The following is a 24090-nucleotide window of genomic DNA, read 5'->3' as shown; positions in this document are numbered from 1 at the left end:
GATGCCTGTATGAAGCATTTGATATCAAGCAGCCTGCTTCTCCCTCATTCTGTGCCATTAAGAGATCACAAGGCTTCCCATCATGTGACCCCTGAAGCTGCTTTGATAGTCCTAGAAGCCTTTATTTTAAAATGAAGATTGGGAGTCTACCTGTAATCCCACTATGAAAAAAAAAATGCTAGCTACCAGTTTCCTTATGTTAAAAACTGGAGGGAACAGGGTGGAGGGGGACAGAAAAGAAAGAGAGCCCAAGCTTCATTTGGTGAGTGAAATCCTAGGTGGAAGGGGATAGCTCAGCTACAAAATGTGATTTGTATAAAACCCACTACATTTAGTGCTATCTTGTTCTCTGCTGGTGACTCTTCAATTCACAGCATGGTTAGATTTGTTCAAGAGGCACCAGCTTAGCTCCAATTGTGCCTTGTCTGACAATTTCATTCCAAGGGAGCTAGTTTGCTATTACTGAACTGCTTATTCTAAATTTGATTGATCGAGGAGGTTTTGCATCAACACAATTTATTCTGTCAAGTCAAATTTGTCTTGGTCTATGAATAGGTTTGAGACAAGATACAGATTTATTTTTACGCAGAAGTTTCAAAACGATTTTGTAATCCCCTCTCTTCTAACGTATCCAAGTGAAAAGAAAAAAAAGTTAATTTAAGTGAAGGATTAAACTTAAAGACTTCTAAAGAGGGGAACGCCCTCTTCACCTGTCCAGTCTTTTGCAGCCAACAACGTCTCCAACTTAGTGTATGGAGACAAAAACACAGAAGTCGACAGCTACAAAATGAATAATGTACGTTTCTCCAGAACTATGGTCAAAACAGAACTTTTGGAACAACTGCAGCCCATCTTCTCTGAAGCTTATTTCCAAGGCAAAGGACTTGTAATGTAGAAGGAGACAGAATTTTTTTTCAAGTCTAGGGTGGAAATAGCTCACCGAACAGCATGCAAAGGAAGAACAGGTGCAAGTAAGCCATCACTGGACTGTCAATTCAAGATAAATCTTGAATTTACCTTTAAAAAAGGGTGATGGACTTTGTTTACACCTCTGATCCCTACAGCTAAAACAGTGCTTGTAAAGTTAATTAGAAGGAACAGTACACGTGGAACAGATTATACTTGACACTTCCGGAAAACAAGGCAAGAAGCTCCTACACCCCCGGCATGTGCTGCCTGCTGTGATCTGCCAGGTAATTTAGGCTGCTTTTATTTCAGAAATAATAAAAAGACCTGATTTCCCTGGAAGTGACTTCTCCTTCCAGCTGCCAATGCATCCTACCACTCACCTCAACTTTGATGGCACAGCGGCCAATGGCTCGAACTGCCTTCCTAACAAAGTCTACATCCACTTCTGTTGCATATTCCTTCAATTCAGCAAGCACCTGCCAGAGAAGAAAAAGCAGAATAAGACCAGAACCCTGCCTTGTCCCCAAAACGAGACAACAATATGTAGACTCCTTTAATTACTAGAGACCAGGATTTCTTCAAAGACATGCAATTAAAGGCAGTTCTTATGGCTGATTGCGTATTTTATTGCTATAGTGACCTGATGGCTTGGTGAAGGCACAATGCCGTAGTGACAGCAGCCTCTGTAGAGCTAGAGGCATTAATAATTCTTGCTTATTGGACTGGATAAATTAAAACCTTCAGGAGCACTAACAAGCATGGTGGCTTGATAATGCTACTCACTGTTCACGGTGATTGCAGCCAAAAGCTTTCAGAGAACTGTTTTCTCACCCAACTCCTCAGTTGGTTAAATAAAAAAGATATCACATCAGCCCAAAGACCCTTGCCTGCTTATGTCCTTATACCAACATGACTACAACCAAAAAACCCAGCAACATGGAAGATATTGAATTTTGCCATTTAAAGTGGAAACTTCACAACATGAAGGACAATTGTGCTGAAAGCTTGCAAAGAATTTTCTTGCCGCTACTCAGTTGGTCTAATAAAAAGATACCACAGCTACCCAAAGAACCCTACCTACACTCTTTGTTCAGGGCTTCCTTAAAGTGGGGGTGCTTAGCATCTCTGGCACTAAGGACATGCAGCTGTAAAGTTTACACCATTAAAATACTGTACAGGAGGGACAGGATAGGAAAGAGAGGTGGGGGCATGGCATTCTATATTAAGGAGGAATACACATCCTTGTCAATTAGCAACGAGTCGGGGAGGGGCACTCTGAAGTGCTTTGGGTTAGAGTACAAGGCAGTCGAGGGGAAAGAGACTTAACGGTGGGGGTCTACTACAGACCTCCCAACCAGGGAGAAGAGCTTGACCAGGAATTCTTGGGTCAGCTCACAGAGGTAGTGAAGGCTAAGGATGTGGTTGTCATGGGGGACCTGAATTTCCCGGACATCTGCTGGGAAGAGCAGTCAGCCAGGTCTGAACGCTCCCGCAGGTTCTTGGCCAGAGTGCAGGACCTCCATCTAACCCAGGAGGTGCACAGCCCCACCAGGGGGGACGCCTTGTTGGACCTGGTGCTGGCCACGGGTGATGACCTGGTGAGGGGGCTGTGAGTGCTCGACCACCTGGGCGACAGCGATCATCACCTACTGGAATGCACCATCCAGCGCAAGGTGGCAAAGGCATGCAGTAAGGCAGCAGCCCTGGATTTTAGGAGGGCAAACTTCAACGAGCTAAGGAGGATAGTTGGAGAAGCGCTGAGGTCCCGGAGGGGAGCCAGGTGTCCAAGGAGAGTGGTCGCTCCTTAAGGAGGCGATCCTCCAAGCCCAAAGGAAGGTAATCCCAATGAGGATCAAAGGGAGCAGGAGAGCACACAAGCCTCCGTGGCTCACCAAAAGCATCCAGGAATGTCTCCTTGCTAAAAAGGAGGCTTACACCCAATGGAAAGAAGGGGTCACCACCAGGGAGGACTATTCTGTAGTTGCTCGGGGATGTAGGGGGTAGTTAGGAAGGCCAAGGCAGAGATGGAACTGGGACTAGCTTCCCAGATTAAGGACAATAAGAAGTCCTTTTTTAAATACATAGGGGGTAAAAAGAAGGTCCCGGGTAATGTGGGACCCTTGCAGGACGCAATGGGAAACTTGGTCGTCACACCAGACGGCAAAGCTAACATGTTCAACGATTTCTTCGCCTCCGTCTTCCTAAGTAGGGACCAGAACAGCCACCTCCCTGCTGGGCCCCCCTCGGGCCCCGGGGGAGGCACACCTGGGCCACGGGTTAGCGAGGATTTAGTTAGGGAGCTTCTGGAGGGGTTGGACGTATTCAAGTCAGCCGGTCTGGATGATCTCCACCCTAGAGTTCTAAAGGAACTGGCCGAGGTCATTGCAAGTCCCCTGGCATGGCTTTACGAGCACTTGTGGTGCTCTAGTGAGGTACCGGAGGACTGGAAGAAGGCCAGCATGGTCCCCATCTTCAAAAAAGGCAGGAGGGAGGACCCGGGAAACTATAGGCCGGTTAGTCTCACCTCGATCCTAGGCAAGCTGTTTGAGAAAATTATGCTGGTACACATCCAGGAGGGGCCAGCAGGGGACTGCATGCTTAGGGGCAACCAACATGGATTCATCAGTGGCAGGTCCTGTCAGACCAACCAGGTGGCCTTTTACGATCAGATCACCAGATCATTAGACACAGGGGTAGCAGTGGATATAGTCTTCCTGGACTTCTGGAAGGCTTTTGACACTGTCTCTCACCCCGTTCTCATTAAGAAACTGGGGGGCTGTGGTGTAGACACCCACACAGTCAACTGGGTCACCAACCGGCTGGAGGGCCACACCCAGAGGGTGGGAGTGGATGGGTCCTTCTCAACCTGGAAGGACGTGGGCAGTGGGGTTCCGCACGGCTTGGTCCTCGGGCCCGCACTGTTCAACATCTTCATCAGTGATTTGGACGAGGGGGTAAAAAGCACCCTGTTCAAATTTGCTGATGACACTAAGATGTGGGGGGATGTGGGCACACTAGAAGGAAGCAACAGGCTACAATCAGACCTAGACAGGTTACAAGGGTGGGCGGACGAGAATAGGATGGGTTTCAACACAGACAAGTGCAAGGTGATGCACCTCGGGAGGAACAACCAGCACCATACCTACAGGTTAGGGAACTCCCCTCTTGTCAGTACGGAGGCAGAAAGGGATCTGGGGGTCATCATTGACTCCAAGATGAACATGGGCTGGCAGTGTGGGGAGGCAGTCAGGAAGGCCAACCGCACCTTGGCATGCATCCACAGATGCATCTCGAGCAGGTCCAAAGAGGTGATCCTCCCCCTCTATGTGGCACTGGTCAGGCCACAGTTGGAGTACTGTGTCCAGTTCTGGGCGCCGCACTTCAAGAGGGATGTGGACAGCATGGAGAGGGTCCAGAGGAGGGCCACTTGCATGATCAGGGGACAACAGGGCAGGCCCTATGAGGAGAGGCTATGGGACCTGAACCTGTTCAGCCTCCATAAGAGGAGGCTGAGGGGGGATCTCGTGGCCTGTTATAAACTAGTCGGGGGGGATCAGCAGGCATTGGGGGAGTCACTGTTCCCCTGAGCACTGCCAAGAGTGACCAGGAATAACGGTCACAAGCTGGCAGAGGGTAGGTTTAGGTTAGATATCAGGAGGCGCTACTTCACAGTCAGGGCAGCTAGGGCCTGGAACCAGCTTCCAAGAGAAGTGGTGCAGGCTCCTACCCAGGGGGTGTTTAAGAGGAGGTTGGATGAACATCTTGCTGGGGTCGTTGGACCCCAGTACTCTTTCCTGCCATGGCAGGGGGTCGGACTAGATGATCTGCTCAGGTCCCTTCCGACCCTAGAAACTATGAAACTAAGAAGTAGCTTCCTTTCACTTTGCCAATGTGCCAGAACAGGATCAAGGGGCTCAGATCCTCCAAGAATTTGTTCAGCAGTGTCTTTAGCAGTCATGTGCCACTGATAAGAAAGATAGGAGGTAGTAAAATCCATGGTGCTCCAGGAAGTGATGCAGCCAGAGGATTCCTACTGGACAGGCCTTATTCCAACCACAGCACGGGATAAGGTAGTCCAGGTCAAAATTTTTAGCCTTTGCTCTCTCCTCAGAAGGAGAGTGAAGCTTAGGCTCTCTGGAAACTCACTCCATTAGCCTGAACAAGCTTTGGCTAAGCTCTAACCTAACTCTCTACAGATGAGTTCCCACTCCCTTTTAGCTCTGTGACTTAGTTTCATGCTAATTATCCCTGCATACAACTCAAGCTAAACAACTCTTTGTGAACTCTAGAGTAGACAACCTTTAGAGTTGTATCCCATACACTAAAGTCACCAAAATTTAACCAAAATTGTGACATGCTTACCATCCATCCCATCTGCCTATGACACCAAGATGTCTACCCTTCCCCCCTCTTCCGGCACCCAAGATCTGACCTGAGCAATATTGGCCTGGGATGCCAGGCGGATCATGATGTCCAGTTTCTCCAGCTTAACATAGATGGGGTCATTGTACTTCACAAAAAACACCTTCATCTCATGCTTCAGGATTTCAGGCCTGGAAGGAGAGATCCAGAAAGGGAGGGGAAGTGGGGGGTGCTGAGGGCTGTTATGTGACTTTAAAAAAGTTTTTTTTTTTTTAAACCATCACACAAATAAAAAAAAAAACATTTAAAACCCAAACCTAAGGATGCCTACCATGAATCTGTATTCAACAGAGGTTAGGAAAGCAGTCCCAGTGAAGCAATTTGCTAGGTCAGATCACTGGGCTCAGCCCCCAAATTCTCCCATTTCTGACAGTAGCCAGTATCAGAAGCTTTTCAGTAAAAAAGCTAACTTGCCCACTCATAAAATGTAGCTGTTACACAATGCTCAGCATGAGAGAAGAATAAGTCAGTAAGCCTGACCCCCACAATCAAGTGGAGCCCCCAAATGCAAACTATAGATTTATTACATGCGTTAGTTCTCAATTAAATGCTGTAGCTGGGATTTTTAAACTGCCCGAGAGACAGTAGAGCAGTGGTCAACTGGGTGCTGCAGTTCCCTCAGGTGCCATAACATGGGTGCTGCCACAGCCAGGCTGAACTGCCTTATGTGGAGGCAGAATGGCAGCAGCTGTGGCTAGAGCCCACATTCTTCCTGAACTGCTTCCACATGTTCCTCCTGGAAAACAGAGGATGCCAGGCAGGGGAGCTGTCCTACACCCCTCTGTTTCCAAGAGAGGCATGCAGGGTTGAACTAGGAAGGGCTGTGACACAGCTGCTTGCTTCAGACCCCTTTGCACTGTCCATGTAGGGAGCTGGGCTGGGCTGTGGCACTATTGTTTGCATTGCCCCATCAGGAGCTAGGCTGGCTGCAACAGCCCCATCTGGAGAAGGTGAGTGCAGGGACACCACAGGACAGGAAAGATCATGCTCCTTCCCCACCACCCTCTATTCCCCAGGCTGGTGGGCATGGGGTTCATACAACACTCCTGCCTGCTTTAGATTTACCAGAAAAGCTTAATACAGGAAGGACTGCAAGGCAGCACCTGGCTGAGACATAGTGAAGTAAGTGGAAGCAGAGCAAGAGTAGTTCTCAACTAGCCAAATTCAAAAAGCTTGTGGAGAGTACCCCGCCAACTCATCTTGAAAAAGGTTGCAAATCACTACTGTAAAGAATTTTAACTAAAGAACTGACCGAGTAAGGGCTCCCGAATGTCTTGTGTAAGACACTGCACTACTCAAAACTCACTCCATTAACCTCTAGGTGCTTTGACATTGCTGCCAGACAACACTGATAAAAAACCTGGGAAAGGAAGTCACAATGCAAAGTCCTAAACTTGAGGAAGAGATGCAGTTTTCCTTTTTTTAGGGCAACTAGACCCTAGGGCAACAGCAGAAACAGTGGACTACTACTGGGGTTTGCACAGTGCAACACGGGTGTTCAGCAATAGGAAACTTCAGTATTTGCATGATCCTGATTACTAAAGGATCTGGGCATCAGTCTTAAGCATGTGCATTTCCTCACACCTTAGCATTTCCCTACTGTGCAATTACACCATCTTGCAAACACAACTGAAGTACAGAGACACTGACATGCCCAACCCACAGCAAGTCTGCAAGAGGGAAAAATACTTAAAGAGGAATGCAATGTTTTCAAAAGGACAAGCTACCTAAAAATTCTCCAAAGCGTTACACATCTGATTAACAACCTAAAGACTACCAGAGCTAGTTGTTCATTTACCTTCTACACTGTGCAAGACACTAACTAGAAAACACTGACAGCTCAGTTTCTAGTCCATTTCATTTCCTTGCTCCAAAATGCAAGCCCCATGCTGGAGGCATTCCAATGCTGCTGGAAAGGAAAGGCAAATCCCCCAAATGGATTTGACTAGAATTAAGAGCAAACCCATGATGATGGCACTAATAATAGAGACGTGCTTTAGCAGAAGTTGTATCAGTTGTAACAGGGTCTGGAATTAACTTCTAGCTTGCAAGGCCCACAGCAAATTGTACCATGGCCTTGTGTTACTGTGGCTACTTCTAGAGAAGGGTCACCCAAGGCCAACCAGACCTGGCAGTGAGAAATAGGCTGGTCCTCCTTGCCTGGCTCTCCCCACCCTGCCCACAGAGTAATAAATGAGGTCACCTCACCTCTTCTGCACAATGAGGTTAATGTTGCGGAGAGCCACATATTGCAGCTCAGGCTCTGCCGAGAGCAGCGTGACCAGAGGGGGAGCCAGTTTCTTCAGCAGAGTACCATAATAATCCAGGTCCTTTGACAGCATCTCCATGAACTTCATCAGCACCTTCACTGCTGACAGGACCACAGCAGAGTTTGCATGGGACAGCCGGGGAGTCACCCGCTCACAAATGCTAGTGGGACGGTGTAGAAAGGCAAGACAAAATAGGGAAGGGGAGAGAGAAGGGAACAGAGAAGGATCAAGAATTTAACTGTAATAGTCCAAGAAAAGCACTGCCAGTACCACCAGGTCTGAATCAGTATCTGTTTTCAAGAAGACAGTGCAAGTAAGCCAGTAAAAATCCCTTTCTATTAGCACATGCTGCATAAACACTAGGGGGCTCTGGTGACACAGCTTTATATAAGCAGAGGCGCCACAGCACAGACAAGCCCCAATCTGCAGACAAGCCATGACCTACAGCACAGTTCTTATAGGAGATTGCTTCTAGCAGGCCTAGGAATCAGCAATGGACTACAGAGAAGGACAAAGGCCAGCTCTGTTCAAATAGGAGAAAAGGCAAACAGGGGACCCTAACCTGAGCAAGACAACAGAAATAGAGAACCCATTAAAAATCCACAAAGAGAAGTGTTTTCCTTGCACTAGTAAAGAATGATCTCTGCCTAGGAAACCAGAGGTCAACTGACTTCTATCAAGAGATGCCAGGGGTGGCAGCCAGGCCACGGCATTCTGAATGCTCCACCCAGGGCAGGAGGCAGATGCTAGGTGCATGGTAGGAAGAGGGCCATATATAAAGCCAGAGCCATTTATATGACTGGCTTACAAAGCTGCCTTCTCCCAACTGTCAAGTGAATGCAAAGGCTTAGCTCCAGGGAACTTTTATTCAGCATGATGACTACACACTCCAGGAAAGCAAAGCAGAAGTTATCTTTTGAGACTGATTCTCCATTCTTCTCAGTCTCTCTCTCTCCCCTTGATTCTCACCTCCAGAAGTCTCAGCCTGCTGCTTGCAGTGCAGGGAATGAGTCACGTGGCTCTGGAGACACCACATGCCACCACCTCAAGTTACTTTACTACAATGTGGTAGTGGGCACTCACTGAGTGATAAAGCTTACCCACAGGACTCTTCAGAAGACAGGAGTCACAGCATTAGTTGCATGCATACTCTCTGCTCCAACTGAAGCAAGGGAAACTGAACCCTTTACACAACTGCTGATTCTACCCCCACTTTCCCAACTCACCCTGAGGGCAGGAAGAAGAGGGCAGAGACTTAGGCAGGGCCTGGTCCAAGTAGCAAATGTGGTTTTGTTTTTGTTTAAGGACTGTTGACCAAGCAGACCAATTTCTGCATCTCTCAAGTTCAGAACCAGCCTCTATACCACTGAGATCACCCCTCCCTCACCTCTGGGCCTCCCGGTCATCTTTAGGCATATAGTTGGCCAGACAGTCCAAGATGAAAATCTGGCCCCACTCCGTGCACTCATTTAGGGCTGTGAGCAGTTTGTTAATAGACTGGGGGTTGAGGTCCAGTAGGTTGCTGCTAGGATGAGATTCTGCTATCTCTGAAAGAGCTGCAACAGCATTAGCTACCACCTGAAAAAGAGAGAGAGAGAGAGAGAGAGAGATACCAATCTTGTGTAAAATGGATGTTTAAAAACAAATCAAAACAACCCAAAACCAAACCAAGCCTCCCCAATGGTCACCATATATGCAAAGCAACAGTACCGGGCAGAGAAACAGCTTATAGGGACTCAGACACCTTGTTGGCATTTGACCATCATCTATAAATTCCACTCCCCATCACCGCTCTCCACCCCAGCCAAGGATGAAGCTTTATTACAACACCAGCTACTAGCCACTTAAAGTACCAACCAGCTGTGCAAAACAACTCTAGTCTTTGGCTTCCACTGCTGATATCACAGGGGCATATACCTTCAAGTCTGTCCTAGTCTTGTTGGCTTATTGAGAATGAATAAGCTGGAGGACATCATGGCATGTCCTATGGCCAAGATATCTGAAAGGTCATTGCACTTGGGTGATGTACCGGAAGACTGGACAAAAGAGCCAAACATGGTCCCAAATCTTCAAGAAATGGAGGAAGGAAGATCTAGGGAATTACAGACCTATCGGTGTGACATCCACCCCTGGAAAGATCTTGGAGAAAATCATCAAGAGATGAATCTGCAACAGGCTAACGGAAGGCAACCTACTGAATACCAGCCAACATGGTTTTATTACTGGAAGTCTTGCCTGACCAACCTCATCTCTTATGACCAGGTGACATATTGCCTGGACAAGGGAGGCAAGGTCGATATCATTTATCTGGATTTAAAGAAGACCTTTGACTAGGTTTCCCATGATGTTCTCATGACCAAGCTGGAGAACTGTGGCCTCAGCCATCTCATGGTCCAATGGCCGGGGAACCGACTCTGGGACTGGACCCAAAGGGTACTAGTTGATGGGAAGGTCATCCTCCCGCTTTACTCGGCCTTAGTGAGGCCACAGCTGGAGTACCGAGTCCAGTTTTGGGTCCCCCACTTCAGGAGGGATGTGGACAAGCTCAAGAGAGTCCAGAGAAGAGCTACCCCTATGATCAAAGGCCAAAAGAGCAAGCCTTATGAGGAGAGGCTGAGAAACATGGAACTCTTCGGCCTGTCAAAGGCGGCTCAGGGGGGACTTTGTGGCTGCCTATAAGGGGGATGCATCAGGATCTGGCAGAACACTTGTTCACCAGGGCTCCCCAAGAGATAACTAGGTCCAATGGCCACAAACTTTTAGAAGGCCGATTCAGACTCGATATAAGGAAAAACTTCTTTACAGTCCAAGTGTCCAAGGTCTGGAACAGACTCCCCCCAAAGGTGATGTAAGCACTTACTCTGGACTTATTCAAAAGGAATTTGGATGTTTATCTTGCTGGGATCATTTGACCCCTGCAGACTTCCCACCTCTGGCAGGGGGGCTGGATTTGATCTCATGAGGTCCCTTCCAGCTCTTAATGTCTATGAAATGAAAAGCTAGTCACTTCAGATGGGCCCAGGTTGCTCAGATTCTGCCTACCACCACTTCCGTGTAACAGGACACTAAAGGCTTGCAATCAACACCTCAGTACCAGGGTGACATTTGGGGGCCAACTCCTCTCCCAACAGTGCTGAGCTGAAATCACATAAGATAACATACAAGAGACAAGAGTAATTACTGTTAGCTTGCTCCCATCACCTACACAATAACAACATCTTAAAATATTCAACATATGCACCGCTAAAGTTAAGATGAATTCACCCAAGGGCTTGGCAAATGGCAGTGTCCATTATTCAGGGTCTGACAGCAGCCGCCTTCTTTCATAGCTACAGAACCATAAATAATCTCTTTTGAAGTTATCTGCCCATTGCTGTGGAAACCTAGAGACAGAAGCTAGACTGACCAGACCAAAAGATTGGAAACGCAGTAGAGGAACAGGAGAAATGGTGGGCAACAGGCTCCGAATTATTTTGTCAAGTCAGAGTTTTATATTCAATAAGGTGGAGAGTCCAGAGAAAGTGAGTCTCCAACTAGCATTCAGATGCTATAGACTTCTACCAGTCTACTCTAGCAAGGTTATTCAATCACTACAAAGGAGATTTACCCGTCTCTAAATCCTGGCTGGCAGCAAAGCTGCATTTTGGCAAGAGCATTTTTCTAGAGACAGGGTTGGTAACAGATTAACAAATTCATTTGCTCATTTCTTTTTGTAGGGAAAAGAGAGGAACTCATCTATGCTTAGCATCCAAACAAACTTGGTACTATCCAACATGTACAGGACTTCCTCTTGATTCAGTGCCACGACAACCACTTTGGTACATGAGGGTTTGGAGGAACTGTGCAGGCTTGTTCCTCTTTGGAACTTCACTAGGCAAAGTAGTACTCCTGGTAAACTAGGAGAGAGGAGATAGCACCGAGTACAAAAGTGCCCAAGGGACAGTTGTCAGAGCTCTCCATCAGTGTCAGACTGCGGCTCTCTCCTCACAGAAGGCTTACGGCTGAGCTGTCAAGTCTCTGCTGCAGAAGGAAACACTAAACAGATATTACACAAGTCTTTCATTATGGGGTGATTATATTGCCATACTTTCCCTCCCCTCACAATGGTCACAAGGCACTCACCATCTCTACACATGCTCTAAAGTGCAGCCACCACTGGTGTATAGGACAGCTGTTAATTGGCATGCAGGAAGGAGAGGGAGAGAAGTTTTGGCTATGTAAAGCCCATCCCTATACAGAACATGGTACAGCACTGTGACTATACAGCTCTCTCAAACAGAGCAGAGATTTTAAAAGTCTCAAAATGTCATACCTTAAGTCACATAAAATGTGGCTTGTTCCCAAGAGATGAAGGGCTAGACTGACCCAATAACAAAGCTGGAAACGCACTTCTGCCATATGCAATTTAGGCCATCTCTACTGGTACCCTAATGTCCAAGCACTCTGTGAACTAAGAGCTACTGGACTCCCAACGTAACTGTTGAAATGTAACCTATTTTTATGCTAGGATCATTTCTTGCATGAGCTAGGGGTTGTCATGTCCCTGGCTTCCTATGGGGCAACTTCATGGAAATGCAGGGTGCAGAAAAGTTGGCTCTCCAGGCAGAGGTATACCAATGCACTTCTGTGCCCTGGACAGTGATGGGGCAATGTCCACAGCTGTGCTGCCAGCAGCAGCTGCCAAACTAAAAGCTGCCACTCCCTCAGTCAGCACCCATGGTTGGTGTCCCAGTTACAATCCCCCCTAACTCTCTATAGCTATATAACAACCTCCAGAAAAGAAGACCAATAGATCTTAGTTTCACACAAGCATCAAGGTGACAGTGCTTGGAATCATATTGACAACTAAATCCTTACAAAGCAAGGGGCACTTGATTCTAGGATAAGCACATTCCTGCCACTTCTTTTCTCATTGAGGATATGCAGAAGAGACTCCAGGGCTCCCGCGAGGCATCTGGGAAGCCACTAGGCTGAGGATTTCACATACAAGACAGAAGCCAGTCAGCAGAAAGAGGGAAGGGCTCGCAATGACCTTGATTGAGAATCTAACCACAGTTCTTACAAGAATGCTCCTGAAGGCTCATTTCCCTGGGAAGCTTACTGCAAAATGAACTAGGGTGCAAGTTTAAAGCATGCTAACTCTTCTGCAGCAAGGGAATGCTCTGAAGGCATTTAGCATGGAACAGTTATTCCAGGCAGTTGTCTTGTGTAGAAGAGCTGTAAGATTAAGTTATTTTCTTACTTGGTGGCACTGTAAGAGGGCTTCAGGCAGACTGCACCAATGCTGCTCCTTATTTGCTGGGTACTGTCATTCATAGCCATTTACTCTAAGTTGGTCAAGGAGAACAGAGAACTAATGTAAAAGGACTGGCACCAGAACTGCTCCTGCAGTGTGGGTCAGAAGCTTCCACTGACTACCCCAGAAGCAGGTTTAGCAGATCCCCAAGCCATGTCTCTCTAGTCTCCCTAGTACAGAGCAAGTTCAATGTTTGCCCAAAATGAAGCCAAAATACACCTTGCAATGAAGAATTGTGTCCTCTAATGTCTAGTCCATCCCCTTGCTAGTGCAGGAAATTAAGCCAGTAACTCATGCCAAACCATTAGGCTCCTTCCTCCACAGTTCTCTAGTTACTTTGAACAAGCAAAAGTTCTCACTGTGCAAGGACAGCAACTGCTTGTTTATAGTGCACTGCAGAGATCAAAGGAAGGCTCCACCTAAGAGCAGTCAGGCAGGTGGCAATTATAATGACAATTGTCATGACCTTTAGAGCATTCAAGAGGCAGTCTTTAAATAGTTCAGTATAGTAAGCAACAAGACAGGTTAGGAGGAGGAAGGACTGAAGCCTAGTGATAAGAAGAGTCCAAAGGAAGTTTCCCTTGTGTGTACAATGGCACTGGAAGAGCCAGTCAAGATTTCTCAGTGCTCAGGGTCATGTTCTGCAGGATTTCCCAAAGCACCCCTGGTTAAAGTGATGACTGCAGAGACCCAGGCAAAGGTTTATGTTTGGATTAGCAGCAGAGGGATGAATAGCAGGGGACAGCCACTGCCTGCATCCAATACAGTTTTGAGGAAGGGAAGGGACAGAGGACAGCACAGAGCAGCAAAAGCCAACAAGGACAATCACCATAGGGTTGGAGTCTGAGATGAGGTCTTTTAAGGTATCCAGGAAGCCTTGGTCCTCCACCAGCTGTGCATTGATGTCATGAAGCTTTGCCACACAGACTGCAGCTGTCTTGCGTACATAGGGGTCCTCATCCTTCAGACACTTCCTCAGAGGCTCACAGAGATACTCTGTTATCTTATCCACCCGGATGCAGCCCATCGTTCGCACAGCTAGAGCCCGGATCAGGGGGTTAGGGTCTTCGCAGTCCTACAAGAATGAAAAGGGATGTTAGATTCCAGCCACTTCACTTTGGGCCACGGTTTTCAGACCAAGTTTAATAAACCTAAGTCTGTCTTTAGGCACCAAAATTGCAAGTGACCTGAATTCCAGAACTGCTGGGCATACTCTTAAGATCAGGCAATTTATTGGAGGTGCTTCAGTGTGGTACCGAGCTGGAAAGCCTGGACAGAAGATTAACCTTTTAATGCCAGCAATTTGGGTTTTAGTGTTATTTTCAGGGCACCTGCCATCAGCAATTAGGTTTTACCAGTGCCAAGTGACCAAGTTCCTTCTGCCTTGTTGCGAAATACAGCAATTTTATTTAGCTGTAAGTCAGTCCTACTCTAGTAAATCGTAGAAGCTAAATACCCTGAAGTATGAAATGGCTTTGCATTTGCTATGCTGCTTTGGCAGGATCTTTGTTCCCAATCCATTCTTTTGCCAGCCTCAAGCTACTATAAGATAGATTATAATTAAGGAGGATCAAGGCCTTCTTGACTGCAAACTGGCAAATTCAAATGCGACTGGCACTGGATACATACTAGTCAAAGAGGCTCAAAACTGCACACTTCACAACTTCCCCCTTCTTAATATCAGCAAAATGCAACTCTTATTCAGAGCTCAAATAAAGGCCAAACATATCTCCTTTGCCATTGTTTAACACCTAATGGAATGAATTGCTGCTCATTTGCTACACAGAGAAGGGAAGCAAAGGAAGTCAGCTTAATCGATGCTGAGGAAATCTGAACAAGTGGCACGTTATTCTGTTAGCTTCCCATGGAAGAGCAAGAGAAGGGCAGGACATGAACGAGTGAGAGGCAGGCCTCTATGAAGGAGTCTGAACTTATGCCAAATCAGGATTAAGCTCTTCGATGGAGCAGATGGACCGAAGGGTTACCCATCCATAAACTGGATGGAGATTTTGCCACTTTTCCTGGAGTAGCAGCACTGAAATCAGTGGCAATTTCTTACTGATATCCTGTCAAGTCTGTTTGCTGAATTAGTTCAGTCCTGAAAGCACAAGGCAAGTCAGGCTCTAGCCCTCCCACTATAGAAGTCCCTATAAACAATCTTCCCACCTCACCTTCACAAATGTGTTGACAGCCATAATGGCCATGTCTGGCTGACTTTTGGCATAATTCATCAGGTAGAGATAGACCAGCTTCTTAAGCTCAAGGTTATCAGTTTGCATACAGTTCACCACATCTGGAAAGAGAGCACTGAAAGACAAGAGCACCAGCATCACTACAGCAAATGTTACCGGGACAGGGGAACAAGAGGGAAAAGTTACTTGGTGTGCATAACCTCTCACCTATACGGCAGGAAGGTGCCTATGGAGTTGCATCTTCCACAAAGGACTCAACACAGCAAGCACAATCGCCGTTTAAGATGTAGGAACGTTTGAAATTAAGTTTCCAAAACATATAAATATATATACATATTTATGTTTTGGAAACTTAATTTCAAACGCACAGACTTTAAAGCCGGAGCATCTATATAAAGCATTCAAGGCTTTGCCTTTCCTGCATATAAACTGACTATACCTCACAGACCAGCTCAGCAGCAGTAAGTTAACACCATTTTAACAAACTATTAATTAAGCATCTTGTATAGTAACACTCTGATGGCTCATTGGGATCAGTCTCAGGCTACAGACACATGCATCTGTACACAGTGAGAAAGAAAGAAAATAAAGAGAGAAAAAAGGAGCAGCATTTCAGGCCCAAGGAAGAGTGGCCTGATTGGAGCCCTTCATCCAGTAGTTCCAGTCATCCCATCTCTCTATCTTGTCTTGGTTTGCAAGGTCTTTATGGCCAGAATACCCTGATGGAGAAGGCCAGAATCAGTGCTGTGAGCACTAAGCTAGCGTCACCACCTTTGGTTTCAAACACAGCTCCGCTACTGACTCACTGCATAACTAAGAGATGACACTGAAGTGACTTGCCCAGTCTGGACAACAGAAGAGGGCACGCTACACTGGCTACCTTTAAAAAGTGTGCAGCAGTTAAAGGATGGGCAGTGCTAGGTGCTTTCAAGGCACCTTTTGCAATGACCTTCTAGTTGAAGAAACTTTGACTATATCAGTACTCAGTAACTGCCTCAAGTCATGTATTCCTAATATAGGAATGGTACAACAGGGAGAGGACATTTAAAGTATGATTAGACTAAGCCAGAGGAAGAGAGAGGAAAGTGAAAGAGCTTACTTTTCTCTTGTGTTCTGGGCTCAGCAATAACAAGATTGTCACTGAAATTAGATCAATCCTCTAACAAAAAGGGGTTTTTGCATTTTTAGAGTTTAAATTGGGGGGGAAAGAGGGCAGGAAGGAGAAAAGCATATAGTCTGGAAACCAGCCCAAGCCTCCTTTAGTTAGACTACTGAAGAAGGCAAGTCAAACTTGCTGGCTACTGGACTGCTTGCCCTTATACACTTGTCTTTCACAGCAGAGACTGCAGATACAAGAATTCACATCATCCTTGTGCAAGGCAATGGGATAGCCGTCCCACAGAAGCAACACAAATGTTCCATTAAAGGAACAGGAGGCTGACCCCAGTGCTCTCCTAGGGGGAATCTGCACTCAGTCCAAGCAACTTTGCTGCTCAGACCTATTTACACGAGCTGCTGCAATTTGCTAGTTTACTATGTATTAGGAGCAGTTCCTGCGTCTCAGCAAGGTGTCAAGGCATCCCTCACAGCCAGGTTTTATTTGGGCACTTGCTCTGTCAATTAAGAACAACACCTCCATCTTGTACAGCTGCGCACCTGACATCTTTCCCAACGGTCATGGAGGCAATCACTTTCTTCACTGCTTCTTTCTTCTTCTCCTTCTTGTCACTGTTTAATTCTGCCTTCAGTTCAAATATCTCTCCTGGAGAAGAAAGAGCAGCATTAATGCTCCCTGCCACAAACTGTTCTTTTTACCAGTCAGTTCCTCAGCTTCTACTACCTACAAAGTAAGGGTCAACAACATATGGCCCAGGGGGCAATGGGATTTGGCTTGTAGAGGTGGAGGGCTTTGCTTGTGCAGGACTGAGCACCTAGAAGCTGCACCCGTGCTGCTGCTGCTTCCCTCTCCCCTGAGCTTCAGCATAGGCACAGCTTTCAGCTGGTAGGGAGCTGTGCTACAGTTGGGCAGCTTCCAGCTATGCTCATGCCACAGCCATGAGATGACAGGGCAAAGGAGAGGGGAGAGGAGCAGCAACAGCACGAACACAGCTTCTAGCTGCTCAACCTGGCTGGAAGTAGTGTTCACACCACAATTAGGGAGCAGGGAGAAGTGGTAGCAGTGAGGGACTTTGCCTAAACCCAGAATGGACAAAGCTGCACCCCTCCCAACTCCTGCCATGAGGCACCACAGCCTCCCAGTCCTCAGGCTGAAGGTGGGTTGTTTCTTATCTATAGCATGTAAAAAGTTGCCAGCCACTGACCTAATGTGGCAACCTTTTGATTCAAGTGGGGACAAGGAACAAATAGCACTGTTAACCTGGGCCTTCAAGTGAGCCCAGTCAAAGGGACACTTCAAGATGCCACAGCCTCTACTTCACCAGCTGAAGTGACAAAGCATCATTATCCGATCTCTGAATGAAGAGCACTAGAGAAACAAAGAGCTCTCTAAGTTGGAAAGAGCAGTACACTAGTTATCCAAAAGGGGAAATGGACACATGCAGTCAGAAAGCTTAACCAGCTCATGGCCGGCTCCTAGCAAGATATGAAAAATCCACGAGGCAGAAAAAGCAGAGTTCTGAACCATGGAGGGGTGGCGAGAAGGGGCACGTTATTTATGATGAGAACTCGCATGCTGCACTGCAGGAGTCTATTAATGGTTATTAATACACCCTCCAAATGAGGCCAGAGGAAGAAAGGAAGCACTAGCTAGCTGAACCTGCCAGCTGGACAGCACTGTGGAAGGGATCCCACTATCTGCCACCATTCCAGCAGCTAGGAGAGACTGGACCTCTCAACCAAATGGCTACCAAACCCCTCATCTCCTGCAAAAGGGCTGATCAGCACTTGCAAGTTATGAATGCAAACTCAATCCAGAGCCTCAGCTATAGTTATCACTTACTCCTACCTTGTTCTAGTAACAGAATCACAACAGCAATGTGCTTTTCCCAAAGGAAAAAAACCAAAATGAATCCCAAAATTGGGCAAGGGATGGTTTTCAGTGTTTAATTAGGCAGCTGTTCATGCTCTCCTAGCAGTTTAAGCAGTGAAGATTTGAGTCAGCACAAGCAAGGACAATGGCCCAGTTGCTGATCTATAGACTCGTGGTCTGTGCTTAAAGCAACACTGGCACTAAGTGAAATGCAGCAACAGCAACTGCAAAACAATCCTGAGTTTCAATCATTCTGACAGCACCATGAGCTGCTTTGGGGCCTAGTATGGACAATGACCCACCTTTAGATTGGGCCAAACATCCAGCCTGGAAATGGTGGGGGTGGAAAACAAAGACGGATAATACGAGCTAGATAAAATTCACTGTGCCCACAGGCTCAGCAACTCAAGCGTTGAGGACCAACTCCCTCACTAAATCAGAATTTAGCAGTAGCACACGTGGCTATAAATGCCTGTGTGATTAAGACCACAGCAACAGAAGAATCTACTATAGTCATGCAGCAGAGGGCTTTCACAGCTCTTAGTATGCTAGTTACTGGGATTACAATTACCCAAACCCCTGCTTTTAATCAGCTTTCCAACCTCACTGATCAAAGGTAAATAGTCTCTAGTAAAATAGATTGAGCAGCAAGTTACCAACATGCCTATTCATCATTTCCTTGGTCTGGCAGCTTCTTCAGTGTAGAAAACCCCCCCCAAAACTTAGCTCTTTAAATCCTTCTGACTTCCATTGCTGGTTCAGCAGTCAGTAGTTCCAGGCCCTGGCAGGACTTTCCTCCTCGCCATACCACCCTCCTAGTTCTAGTTATTAGGCTACCCAAGTGTGCCAAGGGAAGAGGCCAGTCTGACAGCTGCAACAATGGGTGTTACCATGCTGCTGAAACTGATAGAGAGAGATGGTAAAAAGGCTGGTCTCAGCTCATGCACAGGCAGCAGAGCCTGGGCAACGAACTGCCTTTGCCATACAGAAGCCTGGCAGCTACATCCTCAGTCTATCCAGTTTTTGGAAGCCTAATCAGTGGGTGGTTCCTTCTGCAGCTACAGAGTAGACTACCACAATATCTGCATGCACAGGGCTCCTCTGCCAGTTCAGCAAACAGAAGGGCAGAGTGTTCTGACTGAAAGCATCCATGCTGCCAGCTTAAGCTCTGTAAGCGAGGAAGGGAAAAAAAAAAAAAAGCTTCAAAAGCCATTAAACAGTTTATCTTCCCCCTCCCTGTTAACACCATGCAGCTACTAAAATTAATGAGTAAATGCAGCAAATAAAATAATTAAAAAAAAAGAAATTCTTCCTGCATCTGGACAGGGCGCTACCGCAGGGCTTAGCAAAGTTCTGGAACCAAGTCACACCAACAGTTTACTGCGGAGGGGAACTAACTGAACTCGTACCAAAACTTGGACAACGGCATCATCAGGGAGATGAACTGAAAGAAGAAGGAGACACCACTGAAAGCATGAGAAGCCCCACACAGTTACCTTTCTTTGTAGTAGTGAAGTACTTGGAGTCCGTCATTTTGGTCCCTGTTTTGCAGTGCGTCTCTGCAAAGAGAGGAGGCAGAGAAAGTTTACACCCTGGCCTTTCTGCTGAATTTGCAACAGCAGAGGAAGCCCAGGGAAGAAAAACAAAGTGTGGGGGAGATTCAGCTTTTTCACAGGAAAGGCAACAAGGAAACCCACACGGTCTGCCTGTGTGCTTAACTGTCACAAGAGTTTTAAATGAGGAAGGCTGCAGCATATCTCCTCCCCTAGAGAGGGCATGTGTAGGCAAAGTAGTGCCACTTTCTCCTGCCTGGTCTATGCTGGCAGTTCTGCAGCAGCACTGGTTAGTAATGGATTTAAGAAATCACTGCTCTGACACTGCTCCAGGACCCACGTCACCCAGCAGCTATGTTTCTCCTAGGAGTGACAACGGTGGAGGAGGCGGCCCAGCCTTTCACATGGTACCAACTCTGGTCTAACTGCCAACAGGGTACAGCTCAGCAGAAACACGGTGGATCAGAGAAGTGAAACTCCCCATCTGCTCTCAAAGGCAGCCTCCACCCATTTCAGAGACAGGCTCAACAGGCAAGAAAACTCCATTGCTTTTCTTTCATTTGGTCCGAGGGTACATGAAAATGCTGGTTTCTAATGCTCCTTCCAGGAACACAGGGCCTTTAGGAAGAAAATAAGAGATTACTGCCTTGCAAGCTTGATGGGAAATTAGTCAACTAGCCTGTTCATAGTAAGGGGGGGGAAGGGGAGGGAAGATAAATCAAACAAAAAATAAACAATCAATCAATCAGCAGTTCCCCTGTGAACCACTTATTTCCTTGTCCAAGCCTGAAAGTTTTTTCCCCCCTAGTTGAGATCCTAAATTGAAAAGGGCCCCCTTTTCAATGTGGTACTTCACAACCAATTCACTTCTTCCCACCCCCAGAAAAGTGATACAGAATTAGCAAGTACCCAGGACCCTGCCAAGGAGGTCACGAGTCCTAGATTGAGTAATGCTGCTGGGGCAGAAGAAAGAAATCCTCCACCACTCCACACAGGAAACATTTCTGAGAAGAAAGAGAGGAACCAAGCAAAAAAACAAACTGCTGACAGCAATTTCTATGGAATCCCATTATGGAATTTCTGCAGTAAATGTACAGGATAATCTTAGCTCAGAGTGCATAAATCTTCCCTACTAAATGCATCTGTAAGAGCCACTAACTTTTCAAGCAATGCTTCTTTAAAACTTTAAAAGCTGTCAAGTGTTCCAGGCCCTGGGATTTTTATAAGTAAGCACCAGGCTGGCACCCCTGGCACTCTGAAGGAGTCCAACACATACAAAATGGGCAGCCTTTTAGGCGGTGAGCTACATGGTTCCAGATTGTGTCTTCCTGCGATTACTTAACCTGTCCCTTTTTTTACCTAGGATTTAAATCACAGAAACACACTCATTTCTAGGTCCTGTCAACAACCTAGAAGAGCAGAATGTGAGAAGGGCACCATCTCCAGGCTTGCCCCCAGAAGGGAGACTTTAAAAGTGTGCTAAGTCTGCTTCAGTATAAAGAGTAGTTTCAGCCTTGGAAAACCCAATACTGCTATTCTGTGCTAGCTAGAAAGAAACTGCTACAGTGAAATTAGACTAGTCGATTTAGAAGCAAGATACAAGAAGGAAGCAAAACCAGATGAGAGTTATATATAAATAGTAGAAGGTGCTTTCCTTTAAGCAAGAGGCAGCTGCTATAACCTCCTCCCTCCCCATTTTGAATGGACTAGTAAATCCTCTGAAGTTATGCAGTGGCATCCAATCTAGAGGAGTTTATACATCTCCAAGTGTTAGTACATTTAAATCTCCATTGCCACACAAGGCAGCTAAGAATCACCCCTATTTTGTAGGTGGCAATGAAAGCCAGGGATCAAAACAAGATGCAGGGCTAGCAACAAAACAGATGTCCTGATTGACCAGAACACAGAAACAAGATGGCTAGTGATTGACACAGGTAAGAATGGCCTAGGGTAGTAGATGCTGGCTTTTCTGGGGGTTGGGGACAGAAGAAGGTGAAGAACTGCAATAAGGAATATTAAGATACAACTGTCACAAGGCATCCTTTCTTGTTTGGTATGCCAGACGCCAGCTCCTCAGTCCCTCTGAAAAGCCAGAAGCCCCATGACCCTAAGTGTTCTGGTTTCGAAGCACTCCAGTCTTCTCTTTCTAGGAAGAGAAAGAAAGGGAAACAAACTGGTATGTTCAGTGTCTTCTTCCCTAGGCTACCAAGGAACCAGTTACCCCTTATCAGTTAAAGTGGTGACACAAGCTATCAAATTATGCTGCAGCATACTCCTGCACCTCACCGCAGATCTCCTGTTCCTTGCAGCCAACAAAAGGAAGGATTTGCTGTAGCCACCCCCCCCAATAGATTTATACTGCTTTATCATGCAATGCTTACAAAAAGACTTGCTTTATTATCCTTAGTTTACAACAGAGAATGGCCTGTGTGGTTATGTAAGCACCTGAAATTTTTTCATCTGGGTCCATCAGCTGCACCAGCAGGTCTCTCCCCCTTTTGATTTCTGGTCTCTGGGCTTTTCAGCCTTTGCAATCCACACTTATACTGCTTCTGCTCCTATTCCCCATAGTCCCCACCAACAAGGGCCATAACCCACCCCTTTTCTGTACAAGCCCCTGAACTTCATGGCACCAAAACCAGGTCTCTGAAGCAGTCCCAACCAGGCAATTCCTTCCTATACACTGATGTAGGAGCTGTAGGCTGAAGTATTGCACTTAAACCTTGGCAAAAGCAGGACAAATACTGCAAGGAAAAGGTGCAAGACCTGGTTCTGGGAAGTATCCAAAAATAAACTAGGATCACCTGTTGTGACCTTGCTCTCAGCTTCCTGCTTCTGCAGTGGAGCCTACCTTGGTTTTGCTATCAACATGAGACATGGCCAATTCCTTCAAGAGTAGAAATAAGCAAAGCCAGTACCTTAGTGCCTGGCAGCAGTTCGAAAAGAAGCTCAGAGGTTTAGAATCTGTGACTACACCTACAGCCCTGTGTGCAATGCTGTGTGCTATAACCCCAGGAAGATTGGATGGACAAGGGTAATGAGGCATTACTGCCTTACAGAGACAGCAGCTAGGAGCTTAAATAGGACATGACTGATTTTTATATAGTACTAATGAAGGTGGATGATAAAAAGCCCAGTCTCTGGGTACAGTGCAAAGCCAGAAGCCAGCAACAAGTTTTGGAGGATTGCCTAGCAGGGAAGACAGGCAGTGGAGAAGATGCCTATGTTAAGTGTTACTAAATGCTCATGCAGGTAGTCACAGGCTTGCAAGGCTTCTCTTCAGTCAGTATTCGAGACTGTGCAGCAGTCTTTACATACCCACTCAGATGAGGATCAAGCATTCAGAGAGCAGACTGACTTCCAGCACCACTGCTAGGTCTCCACTTCCAATTCCATGCTCACATCTGAAACAAACCCAAGAGGGGCTATGCATGTACCCAGGGCCCATTCATCTTCCCTTGCTTTTCTAACAGCAGACCACACTGGTATATTATTTGCTTTGGTTTTCTCTGCAGACATGGATATTGGGAATAAACTGCCTCCTAGTTTCACACAGGCACTTTCTATGGCAGAAAAATGACAATACTAAAGCAACTGACAATTTTTTTGTACTTCATGCAGCTGCACTTAAACAGGGTCTGTGCATAAAAATCAAGAGTCAAAACTGACACCAGCCCTAGCAGAAAAGCTACTTGTGCCCACTCCTGGCTGGCAGGATGCCAGTTAAAGCCTTCTCCCTCCTTCCCAGTGAGCAATTGATAACTCCGGCATCTTAATGAAAGCATAGGAAGTCTTCCCAAGCTGCAAGAGCTACTGGTCAGATCAGAACAAAGTCAGAAGCTGTGTTTACCCCCACTGTGGAATTGTGCTCTGCTAAGGAGTGCTAGGGTATGGGAACATGAACATCAATGCAGAAAAAGCCACAAGTGCTATAGCTAGAACTATGCAGTGCTTCTCTAGCCAGCAGCAGCTGCCAAAACCACAAGCTCAGGTATCATATGAAACTGTTTAATGGCAAAGAGCCCTACAACCAGAGAAGTCTGCCTCTTGAAACAATCTACAACTGCCCAGTTCAGCCTTCTGATAAAGTGGATAAGAGCACAGCCAAGAAAGTCTTTGGGCTCCAAATGTACACCAGCTGCAAGAAGGAACCTCTGTGAAGCCTTTTCCTAGCATGCTAGATGCAACTAGAAAACTAAGGGGAAGCCTGACTGCCACTGAGCTGCTGGGTGAGCCTGACCAAATAATTTTTCATCTGTGATGGATGCTGTTTCACCCATCAGCCTCCAGCTTGCATCATGTGTATGCACTCTGGAGAAGGGACTCGCTAAGCCTGGGCAGCCTGAAGTACAAGAAGGCTCCTTGTACTATCAAACTATATCTAGGCCCTTCCTGACTTGTGTTGCTTCAAAAGCGATGGGGAGGTGGGGGAGGGGACGGGAATGGTTTCTATCTCCTC

General features: G+C 46.6%; 1 protein-coding gene across 8 annotated transcripts in view; it reads right to left on the bottom strand.

Annotated features, from left to right (window-relative positions):
• Positions 1–24090, bottom strand: part of AP1B1 (adaptor related protein complex 1 subunit beta 1) — a 53564-nt gene that overhangs the window by 19512 nt on the left and 9962 nt on the right. For 7 of the 8 annotated variants that reach the window (XM_090064033.1, XM_090064035.1, XM_090064034.1 and 4 more), the window contains exons 2-9: positions 19575–19637; positions 16746–16851; positions 15069–15204; positions 13727–13972; positions 8989–9179; positions 7540–7761; positions 5342–5462; positions 1290–1385 (exon numbers count right to left, since the gene is read on the bottom strand). In XM_090064033.1, the coding sequence (XP_089920159.1) occupies positions 1290–1385; positions 5342–5462; positions 7540–7761; positions 8989–9179; positions 13727–13972; positions 15069–15204; positions 16746–16851; positions 19575–19611 (1155 nt within the window). In that variant the 5' untranslated portion in view covers positions 19612–19637. Of the gene's footprint in view, positions 1–1289; positions 1386–5341; positions 5463–7539; positions 7762–8988; positions 9180–13726; positions 13973–15068; positions 15205–16745; positions 16852–19574; positions 19638–22949; positions 23036–24090 lie in introns of all 8 variants that reach the window. The other variant, XM_090064038.1, reaches the window with a different exon arrangement.

Source organism: Crocodylus siamensis, chromosome 9 (genome assembly GCF_052110815.1).
Source record: "Crocodylus siamensis isolate JL-2025a chromosome 9, ASM5211081v1, whole genome shotgun sequence".
NCBI lineage: Eukaryota > Metazoa > Chordata > Crocodylia > Crocodylidae > Crocodylus > Crocodylus siamensis.
The sequence above is the reverse complement of the archived record's forward strand: the minus strand, read 5'-3'. Positions and strand labels throughout refer to the sequence as shown.